At 56.8% G+C, this 15,767-nt stretch overlaps 1 protein-coding gene across 2 annotated transcripts in view; it reads right to left on the bottom strand.

The window, feature by feature from the left end:
- Nucleotides 1-15,767, bottom strand: part of NFAM1 (NFAT activating protein with ITAM motif 1) — a 38,078-nt gene that overhangs the window by 9,333 nt on the left and 12,978 nt on the right. For both annotated transcript variants that reach the window (XM_055328905.1, XM_055328906.1), the window contains exons 2-4: nt 12,311-12,640; nt 10,772-10,884; nt 1,935-2,033 (exon numbers count right to left, since the gene is read on the bottom strand). In XM_055328905.1, the coding sequence (XP_055184880.1) occupies nt 1,935-2,033; nt 10,772-10,884; nt 12,311-12,640 (542 nt within the window). The remainder of the gene's footprint in view (nt 1-1,934; nt 2,034-10,771; nt 10,885-12,310; nt 12,641-15,767) is intronic.

Here is a 15,767-nt window from a genome sequence, read left to right as displayed (position 1 = left end):
CTCCTAACGTCATCATCGCTGTCGTGAATGTCATTCTTATCTGCCTCCCTTCACGCCTCCTTTCCTGTCCCGAGATCTCTTGAAGCCACCCTGCAACCCTGCAGGGGCCGTTGGGCCTCTTCCCCACACTCCAGAGGAGTCCGGCCGAGCCTCAGAGAAGTCTAAACACCGGCGGGAAAGATGTTCCATGCAGAAGGGAGTCTCTCCCATTAAAAGTGCTCTTGTAGAAGGATATTTATTCATGTAGAAAGATGTTCGTGAGATATTGTAACATGAACAAAAATAGCTGCACTACTCCAATAAAAAAAAAAGTACGTGTGAGTGCGTGTATGGGTCTCTTTGTGTGTATTTATAGAAAAAGACTGGAAGGTATAGAAGTTAATGTTACTAGTATTTATCCTGGAAGAAGATAGGCTCAGGATGATGGTTATTTTCTTTATATATATGCATATATATATATATATATATATATATATAATATATTTAGAGAGAGAGAGATCTCATGTGTGTCTGTGTGTGTGTGGAGAGAGAGAGAGAGACGTTTTTATCCAACAGCTGACACGAGAATTCTTCACAGGGAGAGTACCATGAGTTGCTGGGAGAGAAGAGAGAATATGGGTAAGTCTGGGGCCACGTGGGAAGCCGTGGCTGGTAGAAATTCCCAGGGGTGGAGGGGAAGGCTGGCAGAGGGCTGGCAGTGTTACGCTCTATTTGGAGTTGTTGGTGCTATAGGGACATTCCCCTTGGCTCGTCCCCATCTGTCCCCATCCTCAGTAAGCGAGGCCATATTCTGAATGCCCTCTGTGTGGACTCGAGTTTCTTTTCTTTCTTTTTTTTAAATTTTTATTTATTTATGATAGTCACAGAGAGAGAGAGAGAGGCAGAGACACAGGCAGAGGGAGAAGCAGGCTCCATGCACCGGAAGCCCGATGTGGGACTCGATCCCGGGTCTCCAGGATCGCGCCCTGGGCCAAAGGCAGGCGCCAAACCGCTGCGCCACCCAGGGATCCCCTGGACTCGAGTTTCACGTGTGTCTGGGTGGTGGAGACAGGGACAGGGACACGTACAGGCAGTACCCTCCTGGAGGGGCAGCCCTCGAACACACCGCGGGGAACCCTCGCAGGCCCCCCACCCCCGCAAGGCTTCATACCTCCCAGGTGCGCAGCCAAGGTCCTAACCTGGTGGTTCTAGATCTCTCAGAGTTAAGACCCCAGTTGACACTGGGTGGCATTTATTCTTCACTTGCTCTCAATGACATGCTACTTGCGGAACTGAAATGGAGCTGAAAAAAAAACGTTTGTCGCCCTCCCAACTGCTGGGCAGAGGGGCTGCAGCCTGACGGGGGTGGGGGGTGGGGGGGCTCACACCCAGAGCAGGCGCGAGGCCGAGCCTCCTCCAGGTAAATAGGAAGACAGGTAGAGCGACAGAAATGTGTATGGCCCGGTCCCCTGTCTCTGTTTGAGTTCAAGAACATAGAACAATGTCTGGGGGAGGGGGTGGGTAGGGAGGTGTGAAGAATGGAGAAGCATGGACTGTTCAGGGCATGTGATGGTGCCTGACCTTTTCCTCTTTCTGTGATTCTTGTTGTTGCTGTGCTGCTGCTTGTGTAATAAAAACAGGAAGGAGTTGGTCGGATAAAGGAAATGTCTTCACTCCTGGCCACCGCGTGCCCTCGCAGCCCCTTGTCCCAGAAGTGGACGGGCGAGCTGGGGAGGGGAGCCTGGGGGCACCTCACAACTCCATCCGTGCCAGGGCCCGGGGGCCACACGCGTGTTCATGTTCACAGCAGTTGCCCCAGGTGGGAATGCTTGTGCCCGGTTTACAGACCGGGAAGCCCCGAGGCTCAGAGCTCACTCGGCCGGCACCTCCCGAGCCGGGGAGCCCGCCCCTGCGTCAGGCCTGAGAGAGGCAGAGAGGCCCAGGCCTCCACTCACTGTGTAGACGGACTCCTCCGGAGGCTGCTCCTGGCGGGCGGCGGCGCTCGGGGCTGGGCCCTTCAGGGCGGGGTGCTTCCCGGGAGACTGCATCTGTCTCTGTGAGGAAGGGAGTCAGGGCTGTCAGGGCCCGGGGTGCGCGGCCCCCCACCTCACAGACCCCACCGGGGCAGAGAAGAGCAGATTGTCAGGAGGCCACCCAGGACCTCCTGCCCACCTTCCCCTCCGAGGAGACCTGGCAAATGCCTCCGGGACCCGCACCAAGCCGCCCATCTGCCTGCACAGACCAGAAATGGTGAAGACCCCCCCCCCACGAGGCACTGCCCAGGGACACAGGGCCAGGGTGACAGGGACCCTGGCTGCAGAGCTGACTGCGTGGGTGGTCCTGAGCAAGTGCCAGCCAGACCAGATGTCCGTCCACTCTGCCCCTGCCCCTCTCTGGGCCTCTATTCCTTCAGCGAGAACCCTCCTCTGCGAGATTGTCACAAGGACCCAGGGAGGTAACTACTCAGGGGTAAGTGCTTGGCACTCAGGTGGCACTAGGTGGCCATTGGCCGACCAACCCACACTTGTCAGCCCCCTCTTTTTGGCCAGGTGCTGTGAAGGGGTGGACACGTCCCTGCCTTCCTGGAACTGAGGACCTCATGGGGAGACAGATGATGAACACAGTTCTCATGGTGGTTTGTGCGCTGACCAACAGGACACAGCCTCTGGCACGCTCTGGGGGACAGATGCCTTGTCTGGAAGAAAGCGGTGTTTAAAATCTGAAAGCCAGGGTGCCTGGGTGGCTCAGCGGTTGAGCGTCTGTCTTTGGCTCAGGGCATGATCCCAGGTCAGGGGATCGAGTACCCCATCAAGCTCCTTGTGCAGAGCCTGCTTCTCCCTCTGCCTGTGTCTCTGCCTCTCTCTGTTTCTCATGAACGATTAAATAAAATATTTTAAAATAAATAAATAGGGATGCCTGGGTGGCTCAGCAGTTGAGCATCTGCCTTCAGCCCAGGGCGTGATCCCGGGGTCCTGGGATCGAGTCCCGCATTAGGCTCCCCGCAGGGAGCCTCCCTCTGTCTGTGCCTCTGCCTCTCTCTGTGTGTGTCTCTCATGAATAAATAAATAAATAAATAAATAAATAAATAAATAAATAAATCTTTAAAAATAAATAAATTAAATTAAACGATTAATAAATAATCTGAAGGCCGGGGCGCCTAGGTGGCTCAGTCGGTGAGGCATCTGTCTTTGGCTCAGATCATGATCCTGGGGTTCCAGCCCCATATTGGGCTCCCTGCTAGGCGGGGAGCCTGCTTCTCCCTCTCCCTCTTCCTGCTGCTCCCCCTGCTTGTGCTGTCTCTCTGTCAAACAAAATAAAATGAAAATAAAAATAAAATAAAATAAAATAAAATAAATAAAATAAAATAGTAAAACCTAAAGGCTGAGAAACTCCTCTGGCAGGAGAGGGAGGGGAGGCAGAGGGAAGAGCGTGTGCCAAGGCCCGAAGGTCTGGAGAAACCTAGAGACAGTCAGTGTGGCCAGAGAGAGGAGAAGCCGCCCGGATGGGCAGGGCCGAGCCAACAGTGTGGACGGTGGAAAAGATCTGAGTGCGTCAGACAGGAGATGCGGGGATTGGCAAGCAGGGTCAAGAAGCTCATGCTGGCCGCTGTGAGCAAGGCTGGTGGTCGCGGAGGCAGGGGTGCTGGGCCTGTGGGCAGACACGGGCCTGGGGGGGGGGACAGGGGGATGGGCGAGAAGCGGTGCAGCAGCTCCTTCCCAGACAGGGGGAGGCCATCCGGACACCCCCCTCGTCTCAGGCACCACACTGGCCACTGTGGAGGACAGCAGCCTCATTTTGGGGCAGGGGCTAATTAAAAATTCTGGCCGCCTGCCCATCCCCAGCCCGTTTACTCAGGATTAGCTCTCCAGAGCTACTTAACTGGCAGGCAGGAGCCAGAACCACCCCGGTCACAGCCTGACGGTGGCTCAGGAGAGGGAGCCAAGGTGGGGGGCTCTTTCTGAACGCATTACGTGCCCTGTCTCCTGTGCTTCTGAACAAACCTGCGAGACAAGTCTTCATGTCACCTCTGTTCCACACGTGAGGACTAGAAGGCTCAGAAAGGGCAGGAGACCTGCCTGAGGCAACAGAGCCAGCAGTGGCAGAGGTAGGATTTGAACCCAGGTCTGTCTGATTCACCAAGATGCCGACCCGACTGTATCTGGAAGGTTTGTTTTGTTTGAATGTGTGGGTCTCATAGACAGTTAGACAGGTGCTGGCATCTGTGTGGCCCTTTACAGTTTATAAAAAAACCCTGAGACTTGCTCTTAGTCTCACTTAATTCTCTTTATGGCCTGAGGAAGTAGACTCTACAGAGGGGTAAACTGAGGCTTGTCCAGCTAGTCAATGACTGCCTTTGGATGGAACCCAGATGCCCTGTTCCAAATCTAGTGGCCCGCCCCTGCACCACCTGCTTCCTGAGGCATCTGTCCCATCAGAGGCTGTGGCTGGCCTCCAGACAGCTGGGGGGCTGGTGCCTCTCCCCTCGTTGAACCTGTCGGTCTGGACGCCGTCAAGGCTGGTGGGTGTGAGCTCCTGGGACCCGCGGTGAACAAGACCCAGGCCTGTCCTTGTGGTGCTCCTGCTGACACTGGTAGGGCTGCCAGGGATGTGGGAAGGAGCCCCACGACTGCCAGGAGCTGGAGCAGACTCCTGAGGGCTTGCCCTGCCTCCCAAAGACAGGGGAAGAGCTCAAGAAAGTTGTCACAGGCCACAGGGACAAGGCCCAGGATGGCGTCAGGACAGGGATATCACACGTTGGGGACACGCGTCAGGATGGCCCATCAGAAAGTGGCCAATGGAAGTAAAAGATGAAAGCAGGTGAGCCGGGAGCCTGGCAAGGGCACTGCCTCAGAAGGCAAGGCAGGACCCACAGTGTCTTCCCTCGGAGCGCAGGGAAGCCGTCAGTTTGGGGAGTGGGCTGCGAGCTGGGAGGGCTGCTAAGAGGAGGAGGCAAGAGATCTCCAGGATGGGTGCTGGAGAGGGGTGCAGAAGAGGCCTGGGCTGTGGCACACAGGGGGTGCCCCCCTCGAAAAATCAGATGGGTGCACTTTGTGATGGGCAAGGAGGGACCCTGCCCTCCCTGGCTACCTCGTTCTCTGCCATCAACATTTGCCCTTCCAGCTGTGACTTTCAAATGAATAAACCAATCAATGTGGCCACCAGCAGCTCAGGAAACCTGCAGAGCCTCAGTTTCCCCCTCTGTAAAATGGGAGCAATACTGTCACCTCGCCCACCTCACAGCCTGCCCCCCCCCCCACACTCCTCTTCCAAGGTCTCAGCGCTCACTTACTAAGCCATTCCTCCCACAAGTGCTTAGCGTGTCAGGCCCCCCCCCCCCCCCCCGCCTCAAGGACTTAAGGAGGGGGGAAACAGTGACAAAGACCTAAGCACAGAGCTTATGGGCAGCAGAGCTGGAGGGGACAGAGTGGGAGCAGGGACACCTGCATGTGGGTGAGGGGGGTGGGGCAGGGGAGAGGGCTGTATCCTTCACAGACTGGGGGCAGGGTGGTGGGGGGGTTGGGAGGGAGCCAAGTGCAGCTCTGAGGATTTTGGCCTGAGCCTCTGGGGGCCTGGCACCCTTTGCCTGGGCAGGGCAGACTCAGATGCTAAAGAGTGGTGCCCGGGACAGTGGGTGCGGGTGCCCATAGGTCTCCCAGGGTGGAGGTGGTCTAGGGCTCAGGGACAGGCCTGGGCAGTGTCGGGGCGGGGGGGCGGGGGGGGTGAGGATCGTCACCCCAGGAGCAGAACTATCGCTGGGGAGTGTAGGCAGAGTGGGGGGGGGGTGCTCCGAGGAAGGGACCTCAGACCTGTGATGGCCAGAGGCCACCACGAGGCAGGTGACCAGCACAGGGCTGCCTGGGGGTCCTGCAGGCAAGGGAAGAAGTGTGCAGGGGAGGAGGGTGCCCTTAGGGAATGAGCACGGGTCAGCGATCAAGGTCAGAGGCTGCCGCCCTGGGAAGCTGGGGTGGGAGCCCTCTGGGCTTCTCCCACGCAGGAACCATCTGCTGTTTCTGTGCCAGCAGCTCCTGGCTTCGATTCATTTACCCGCAGCCGCCGGTGCCTCTAGGGCCCTCCTTGCCTCCTCCTCCTCCTCCCTGGCCTCCTCTCAGTCTCCAGGGCTGACTGCCCGGCCTGGTCACCGGGGAGGGGGGGGGGGACGACTCTGTTCCTGCACCTCATTCAAACCATGCTGGCGAGGGGCGCCTGGGTGGCTCAGCGGTTGAGCGGCTGTCTTTGGCTCAGGTCATGATCCCGGGGTCCTGGGATAGTCCCCACATTGGGCTCCCCATGGGGAGCCTGCTTCTCCCTCTGACTCTCTCTCTCTCTGTGTGTGTCTCATGAATAAATAAATAAAATCTTATAAAAACAAAAACAAAAAGCAAGCTGGCGAGCAAAGTGAAGGGCTGCCAGGGACTTTCTGACGCTGGAGCATCATCCACAGGGTCCACATCCCAAATTCAGATCCGGTTCCAGGGAGCTCTGGGCACTTCTCCAGCTTCTGAGTTCCCTCTCCAAGGCCCCGCTCCCTCACCCTCGCTTCCTCTTCCAGGTGCCCAGAGGGAGACAGGAAGTGTCTAGGCTTGTCCTCCCACCCTGGGTCAGGCACCCAGCTGGTGCCTCGTAAATGCTCTCTTCCACCCTTTCCAGGTGGGGGTGGAGCGGGGATCCACCCTTATCCCCATTTCTGGAGGAGGAAAGCAAGGCTCAGAGAGAGCTGTAGCTCGATGAGAGGGCAGGGGCTGCATCTGTCTTGCTTTCCACAGTGTCTGGCACGTAGCCCGGTGCCTGGCACGTACTAGATACTCAGGAGCTATTCCTGGAAGGAGAGAGGCCAGGAGTCGTGGAAGTCCCGCAGCAGGGGGGGTGCTGGGCTCGGAAGTCTGGCTGGGGCTATCACCCCCTCCCCTCCTCCTCACCAGACTTTCCTGAGCATCTACTATGTGCCAGGTGCCTCCCTGGCCTTGCAGGACCCCAAGATCCAGTCATTACAATCCTGTTTTTGCAGAGCAGTGGAGGCTTCATGCCCACGGAAGGCACCTAGCCTGTGTGGGGGTCCACGGACCGAGTATGGGTCCTTCATGACCCCTGCCCGAAGCACAGTCCCTGTGTCCACACCCAAGTTCCAGTAGCTTCTCCGCAGATGTTCACTGAGTGACAAATCAAGAGCCGTCCCACCTGCTACCAGCATGGGATGAGCAGTGGGGTGGGGGTGGGGGGACATATTGGGGGGTGAGAGCCAAGCTGGGCACATAGTAGGTGCTCAGTATGTGTTGGTTGAGGTGGGCCCAGGGGCGAGTGGGCTCTGTCCTCAGCCCGGGATTCACGGGAGGCCCAGTGAAGCATTTCCCATCATCTTCTGTTTTCGCTGTTGAGTGGTCCCTGTGACCAGGCCAGAGGCAGGGAGCCGGGGGCCCACGGAGGGGGCATGGCCCCCCCAGGACCTCATAGCAGAGCCTGCTTCTGGGCAGAGCAGAGTGAACTCCTTCTGCAGCTTGTCAGCAGGATGAGCGGGTCACGCCAAGTTCACGCCCCACATCTGTGGCGTCCCAAGGCAGATCACAGGACAGGAGAGGAACTAGAGGGGTACTGGGCTTGTCACCAGGCTCCGGCTCACAGATGGCAGCAAGGCAACCTCCGGAGTTCCACGGCAGATCAAGGGGTCACGTTCACCTTCTTTTCTCACCTTGGAGCCTTTTCTGGAGGCGTGATTATGTCTCCAGCCTCGAGGCAAGGTGGGGAATGGAGGCCCAGGTTCAAGTCTCAGGCCTGCGTGTCCTGGCCGTGTGTGTGGCTCAGCCAAGTCCTTGGCCCTCTGACCGTGGGCTGCCTCTGCCATCCTTCTATCCCACAGGCGTCTCCCTGACACCCACCTCAGCGGGTCCTGAGCTGGAGGCACCTACCTGGAGTCCCTCCCCCCCAGCCCATGGGCTCTAGCCCTGTGTCGCCTCCTCAGCAACTCTCAGCAGCCCCACCTTCAGCCTCTAACCTGCCTTGCTTGCCACCTCCCCAGAAGCTGCCCTCGTCCCAGCCTTGGTCACCTCCGCCTGGACTAATGTAGCTCCTCATGGAGTCTCCCTTCCCCACTCTCACAGCGGCCAGAGGGTCCACGGAGATCAAATCCTATCTCACTCCTCCCCACAGCCTGCAGGACCACCCACTCACTTTGAGTACAACCAGCCAATGCCCCTCCCCTCCCTCCTCTGCTCCCTGAGCTCAGGCCACACCACACCCCCATGTGAGACTCTCTGCAGCTCCAGCTTCAGAGCCCATACCTGCTGTTCCCCTGCTGGGCACACTCTTCCTGACGTCTGCCTGCTCCCCTCCTTCCAGGTGCAGTGTGGGGAGGCCTTTCCTGACTTTATTTGAAAAGATTTTTATTGGGACGCCTGGGTGGCTCAGCAGTTGAGCATCTGCCTTTGGCTCAGGACTTGACTCCGGGATCCCAGGATCGAGTCCCACATCAGGCTTCCTGCGTGGAGCCTGCTTCCTCCTTCTGCCTGTGTCTCTGCTTCTCTCTATGTCTCTCATGAATAAATAAATAAAATCTTTAAAAAAAAAACGATTTTTATTTATTTATTCATGAGAGACCCCCGTGTCTTCGCAGTACTTACTGTCTAGCATGGAGGGCCGGCATCGAACAAGAAACCACAGGCATGGGTGACAACGAGGCAGAGACATAGGCAGAGGGAGAAGCAGGCTCCCCGTGAGGAGCCCGATGTGGGACTCGATCCCAGGACCTCGGGACAATGACCTGAGCCAAAGGCAGATGCTCAACTGCTGAGCCACTCAGGTGCCCCCTTTCCTGACTCTTTTTTTTTTTTAATTTTTTTTATTTATTTATGATAGTCACAGAGAGAGAGAGAGAGGCAGAGACACAGGCAGAGGGAGAAGCAGGCTCCATGCACCGGGAGCCCGACGTGGGACTCGATCCCGGGTCTCCAGGATCGCGCCCTGGGCCAAAGGCAGGCGCCAAACCGCTCCACCACCCAGGGATCCCCCTTTCCTGACTCTTAATTAAAGACTCCAAGCTCCCCCATTCCCTCGCTCACTCCTCTCTTAGCATTATTGTATTTTCCCCTCAACACTGACCACGTCCGTTATGCTAATTATTCATACGTTTGTTTATGGTCTGTCTCCCCTCAGCTGAAATACAAATTTGACGAAGGCAGGAATTTCTTGGGGATCAATTTTAGTCATTGCTGGAACCCCAAAGCCTAACAGGGCCTGGAATTTAGTAGGTCCTCAATATGTGTTTAATGAGTGAACACATGAATTCCCATCTAAGTGGGGGGGCTTCCTTGGGTGTAGATAGGGACCAGCCCTTTGGGTGCAAGGGCTGAGCTTTTCTTGACCCAAGGAACACGCATGGTGGTGTGGAACCTCTCCCACACTCAAGGCCTTCATTGACTGAGCTGATCCCCAGGTTTAGCCCCTAAGGCTGGCAAGGAGCAGAGAAGCTCTTGGTCCCTAGATGGTGGAGCACTGGCCCAAGTGGGTCTGACTGAAGCCTCTGAGGACCCAGGACAGGGACCCCTGGGGTGCTCAGTGGTTGTGCATCTGCCTTCAGCTCAGGGTGTGATCCAGGGGTCCTGGGATCGAGTCTGAATCGGGCTCCCCGCAGGGAGCCTGCTCCTCCCTCTGCCTGTGTCTCTGCCTCTCTCTCTGGGTCTCTCATGAATAAATAAATAAAATCTAAAAAAAGGGGATCCCTGGATGGCTCAGTGGTTTGGCACCTGCCTTTGGCCCAGGGTGTGATCCTGGAGTCCTGGGATCGAGTCCTACATCAGGCCCCCGACCTGGAGCCTGCTTCTCCCTCTGCCTATGTCTCTGCCTCTCTCTCTGTGTCTCTCATGAATAAATAAAATCTTAAAAAAAAAAAAAAAAAAAAAGGAGCCAGGACAGAGGGCCCTAATGGCAGCTTGGAGCTGTGCTGGTCATCTTCCCCCCCAGAGCCAGGCAGAACCTGGCACCCCCCTGGGCAATGCATTCTTCCACCCAACATTTACTGAGCGCCGACCATGCCTGGGCATGCATGGAGCCATGGAAACAAGCTCAGCGTGGCCTCTGTCTTTGCGGCACTTACTGTCTGGTGTGGAGGGCCAGCATCGAACAAGAAACCACAGGTGTGGGTGACAATGAGAGTGACAAGAGCCCACTGGAGAGACAACTCTCCCTGCATTGGTGCCACCGCAGCCGAGCAGGAATCAGCCAGGTGTAGAGCCAGACCCATCCACCTGCGTTCCAGCCCTGATTCTGACTGTGCTTGCTGTGTGACCTTGGGCAAGTCACCACCTCTCTGGGCCTTGCTTTCCAGGGTTGTAAAATGGGAAGAAACCTCCCTCACGGAATCACGGTGGGACACGGAGGAGAGCACGTAGCAGGGTGCCTGGTAGACAGTGGCTCTTAGGAAATGCTTCTTCCTCTCTTCTGGGCTGCTGGGGATCCAGAAAGCCCTAGCCAGGGGCTCCTAATCTGAAGGGCCAGTAATGGGGCTTGAGCCTTCCATTGAGTACTCACGAGGACCCATGACCTGGAAAAGGCTGAAGAGCCCTGATTTTGTACAACAAGATCCAAAGACCCTGGGGAGTGGCAAGCTGGCGGCACAGGCCCCACTATGGGGATGGCCGAGGGTGTAAGAGGCCATGAGGAACACCTGTCGCAGGCCCCCTCACCAAGGCCCACGGGGACACCGTGGGGGCAGGTGGGTGGCCCCTCCGCTCCCCAGGAGGTACCCCGAAGCCACAGTGAATGAGGTGGAGGGGCAGCGCTGCTGTGCGTGTGCATCCCCTACCTTCTTCCAGAGCAGCAGAGCTGTGACCAGGATGCTCAGCGCAGTCAGGAGACCAGTGAAGCAAAGGAGCAGGAGCTTCTGGGGGTTCTGTGGAGGTCCTCGGTACCCTGTGTCTAGGGGGGATGGCAGGGAAGCAGAGGGTTAATCACCTGAGAAAGGCTGGGGTGCTCCCCACCCCGCCAAACCCTAGGCCCCTAATTCCTACGTTCTCCTTTAGCCAGGACTCCACCTACAACACGGAACTCCCCAAACACCCACCTTTACCAAGCTCCTCATTCCCAAGCTTGCTTTTGGTGAAACCCTTTTCTGTGTTAGCTGCCTTGATTCTTTTTCTTTTTTTAAATTTTATTTATTTATTCATGAGAGACACAGAGAGAGGCAGAGACACAGGCAGAAGGAGAAGCAGGCTCCGTGCAGGGAGCCCGATGTGGGACTGGATCCCAGGACCCCAGGATCACGCCCTGAGCTGAAGGCAGGCGCTTAACCGCTGGGCCACTCAGGGGTCCCTGCTGTCTTGATTCTTGTTCGGGGCAAGGACCATAGCTTTTGCTTCTGAAGTGTCCCTGCCTTGGGCTGAATCAGCCCCCTGAGAGCTCCCCGTGGGACCCTGGGTGAGTCACGTCATCCCTCGGGGCCTTCTGTTTTCGGCACGTGAAATGGTGGTCACACGCGCAGGTGTGCTGAGGGCAGGGGGATGGGTTTGGACTGGGCCTCGCCGGTGGCTGGCCTGTACCAGGGGTAGGTGAAAGGCATAGCCCGGCCCCTCCCCTTGAGCCATCCATCCTTTTATCCCTCCCCCGGCCCCCCCTCCTCCATCCATCCATCCATCTGGCTGACAAAAAACTGCAGAGTGCCAGCCACGTGCCAGGCACATCCATGTCTGTTATTTATCAAACATTTCCTATTACCAGACAGCAGCCCCTGCCCGCAGGATCTCATTCTCCCCATAAAAGCCATGAAGCCCAGGCCCACAGCACACCCTGGCCAGCCCAGCTCGGTGGCGTTCCCAAACCCCAACCCCTACTGGTGGGAAGCACAGGGGCAGGTCACAGCATCATGGCTTTGCTGATGATAACTTTTTACAGTCATCGCTCCTTTGGGGATGTGATAAAACTAGGAACCTTTCCCAGACATATGTACATGAGCCAAGTGTTCGCTCGCGGGCTGCCGCAGACACACATGTGCACGAGCCCAATTGTGTACTCACTGCCCCCCCCCGACACACACACACACACACACACACACACACACACACACACGGTGCCGGAGGGACGCTGAGCCTGAGGCGCTGGTGACTCCTCTCAGGCACCTCCCAGAGGGGGCCAGACACAGATCTGTATCCCAGGCCTCTGCCCTTCCCAGATCAAGGTAGACGTCGGCACACCTGCACCACCAGCGGCCCCCGGAGGACAACGTTCTGTTCTGCCAAAGCTGGCAGATGAGACAGACATTGCCCATTTTAAGATTCTGTGCCCCAAATGCTGCTGTGAGAAAGCTCTGGGCCCTTAGCCCTGGGAGGAGCCCCGCGGGAAGCCTCACCTCTGACCAGAATGAAGACGCCGTCGCTGATTCTGTGGACGTTTGGCCAGTTCACGCAGCAGTAGTAGGTGCCCGTGGCTGATGCGTTGGGCAGCTTGAGGGTGACCTGGCATTGCAGGGTGTATGTCTGGTTCTCCTTGCCCTGGGTGGGTGGGCAGTTAACCTGCTTGTTGAGGCTCCTCTGGCTCTTGAGGTCCACGTGAAAGTACCAGACTGTGAAGTCCTTGAATTCTGGGGTGTATGAGTAGGTGATTTTGCAGTTGAAGGAAATGGCCCTGTTGGCCAAGGAGACCAAGATGGGGTCACCACTGTGGGTCACCGACTGCCCTCCTGCAGGGGAAGGAAAAGGAAAGAGTGGAAGCTCACCCTCCAGGATGCTAGAGGCCCTTCTGCTGCCTTCCGAGGCCCTCAGCTCACACTCACATCTTTCAGGAAGTCACTGAGTGCAGGTGTTGGGCCAGGTGCTTTACACATAGAACTTGCCATCTCCCAACACACCCAAGGCAGATGTGTCAGAGCTCCACTTCACAGAGAGGAAGAGTCCAAGGGTCAGGCAGGTCAAGCTGCTAGCTTTCAATCTCTCAGCAGGTACGGAGGAGAGCTACAACCCTGCCCAAGGCGGGCAGACTCCAGACCCCACACTCCTCACCACTCTTCTGCTCAAAGGCCAAGAAGCCACGTTGGATAAAAGCACCGGTTTGAGAAGAACCAAAGCTGCTGAAGGATGAGAAGTAAAGAGCAAGGAGGCCGGAGACAAAATAAAGGAACCCTTCCTGGCAGGACGAACTCCCTGGCAGTAGACACACAGAGGGGAGCCATGGCTCTCCCCAGCCTGAAGGAGGAGGCACGGCAGGCATCAGCAGACACAAACCTTGCCCCGGATCTGAGCTCAGAGAAGACTTTGTCAACACAGAGGTAGCCGTTTTGGGCACAACCAGAACATTCAATGACCGTTACAAAGGCGGGTCTGTGGGAGCCTCCTTCCTCTCTGGACACCTGGACACCCGTCCTCATCACAGGCCCCTGGGAAACCCATTTGAAAGCCCCACAGCAGGGCAGCCTGGGTCACTCAGCGGTTTAGCGCCACCTTCAGCCCAGGGCGTGATCCTGGAGACCAGGGATCAAGTCCCACGTCGGGCTCCCTGCATGGAGCCTGCTTCTCCCTCTGCCTGTGTCTCTGCGTCTTTGTCTCTGTGTCTCTCATAAATAATAAAATCTGAAAGAAAGAAGGAAAGGAAGAAAGAGAAAGAAAGAAAGAAAGAAAGAAAGAAAGAAAGAAAGAAAGAAAAAGAAAGCAAGAAAGCAAGCCCCACAGTAGCCCCTGCCGGGCCCGGCCTCCACCCCCCTGTGGACTCCCGAGGCTCAGTCGGACCCCAGGCCCGAGTCAGCGCCGGCCACCTCTCACCCCCAGACTTCAGCCCACAGGCCCCCTCAGCCTACACAGGCCTCGTCCCCTGCCACCTTCCTGCTCCCGCGGCCGAACAGCAGACAGGTCTAAATTGAGGTCAGCAGCAGGCAGCCAAGAACACGCCGGCCAGGTTGTTAATCGGGAGGAGATCATGCATTTGAGATGCTCAGAGGGAGCTGCTAGATTTATCTTGTTGGGGAAAGGGAGGCGCGGGTCCCCCTGCCTGTGATGCGGGGCCAGCGTGAGGCCAGGCTGGACTCTCCTCTGGGCTCCTCTGTTGAGCACTGGGTCCCCAGGGGAGGTGAGGTCAGGTCCTCTGGAAGACTTGGGGACAGGACAGAGGTGACCCTCTAAACCAGTCAATTCCCTGAAGCTCCGGCCACTGATATTTTGAGATTCCTGTCGAGTAACTAAAGAGATTGCCCCTCCTCCAAAGAACTAAAGGCGGTGACAGTTCCAGGGAATCGGCCGGATGTCCCAGCGGACCGGCTTCCTTGTACTGCATTAATATGATGATGCTGGGACGCCTGGGGGGCTCAGCGGTTGAGCGTCTGCCTTTGACTCGGGTCCTGATCCCAGAGTCCCGGGATCAAGTCCTGCATCGGGGTCCCCGCAGGGAGTCTGCTTCTCCCTCTGCCTGTGTCTCTGTGTGTCTCTCTCTGTGTGTGTCTCCCATGAATAAATAAATAAAATCTTTAATAGTAATAATAATAGGACGATATTCACACATGGAGAAGCCACTGAGCTGGCACCCTCGGCCCTCCTCCTGTGGTGGGTGGGACAGGAAGGAGTTCACAGGTGCTTTGTGTCTCTGGGCTCTACTGCAGGGTGGCTGTTGTGGCTTAGCTATGACAACACATTCGATCTGTCATCAAAACAAGGAGCAGTGACTCAGGGCTGAGGTTTGCCTGAGATGCGGTGGCCAGGGCTGGGATGCGGCGGGTGGAGAAAGGGGTGGTTGTGTGACCCCAAGTAAGGACGAGGGGCCAGAGGGCTGAGATGGATGTTATTTGCCCTGCCCAGCAAGGCCGCCTCCTTCCCTGCCTCCCCAAAGTGGCTACTTCCCCCTCTGCCTCCACCCCTGCAGGCCCCTCTGCCTGAGCCTCCCACCTCTTCACCTGGCCACCACCTACCTAGTCCCCCAGACTCAGCTCGGGAAGCACTCTGATTTCTAGCCACATTCTCTGGTGTGGCTGTCCAGGCGGCCCGGGCAAGCGGAGCCAGGCCGGTGCTTCCTGCTGGGGGTCAAGAGGATGGAACTGGACCAAAGCCACCAGGAAAGTGACCCACCAGGGCTGGCACGGAGGCCTCTCTACCTCCCCTGGGGCCTCCTGCTTCTCTACTCCATGTGTCTAGGAGGCCTGGGGAGGCTGGACACCATCAGGACTGCAAGGCTACCTTCCTGTTTGTCCTGGCAGGAAGATACCCATCCAATTGTCTGAAAATAATTTTCTGCATTATGGGGTGCCTGAGTGGCTCGTGCTGAAGCATCTGCCTTCACCTCAGGTCATGATCTTGGGGGTCCTGGAGTGGAGCCCACTGTCAGGCTCCCTGCTCGGTGGGGAGTCTGCTTCTCCTTCTGCCCCTCCTGCTCATGCTCTCTCTCTCTCTCTCTCAAATAAATAAGCAAAATCTTTTTTAAAAATTTTCTGCATTTGAGGTATCTTTCTAGAAAATGATGGAATGTGTCAGTGTGATTAAGCCAATCTTTACAATTTGGGGGGAGACGTATAAAATTAGATGACTATTGTTCTGTGTTCTTCCAGGATTCAGTATTTTAAGGTCAGAGGGTTAGGATCATGATGACAGTATGTGGCCCCAGCTCGGATCTGCCCTGGAGGAGAGCCTGAGACCTCAGGAGAAACCACAGACTCCAAGAGTGAGGAGGGAAGCAGTCTCTGTCGATCTGGAAGAACAACCAGTCTGGGGACAGCAGGTGAAAAATGAGAGGGAAGCTGGCCTGCCGTGGCCGACAGGAGCCTGGGTTCGAGCCTGATGCTGCAGCCCATTGTCTCCACTGCCCCTTCTTTTTTGGAGGGTGTTAGCACC

Source organism: Nyctereutes procyonoides, unplaced genomic scaffold (genome assembly GCF_905146905.1).
Source record: "Nyctereutes procyonoides isolate TBG_1078 unplaced genomic scaffold, NYPRO_anot_genome, whole genome shotgun sequence".
NCBI lineage: Eukaryota > Metazoa > Chordata > Mammalia > Carnivora > Canidae > Nyctereutes > Nyctereutes procyonoides.
This window is presented reverse-complemented; position numbering and strand designations above follow the sequence as displayed.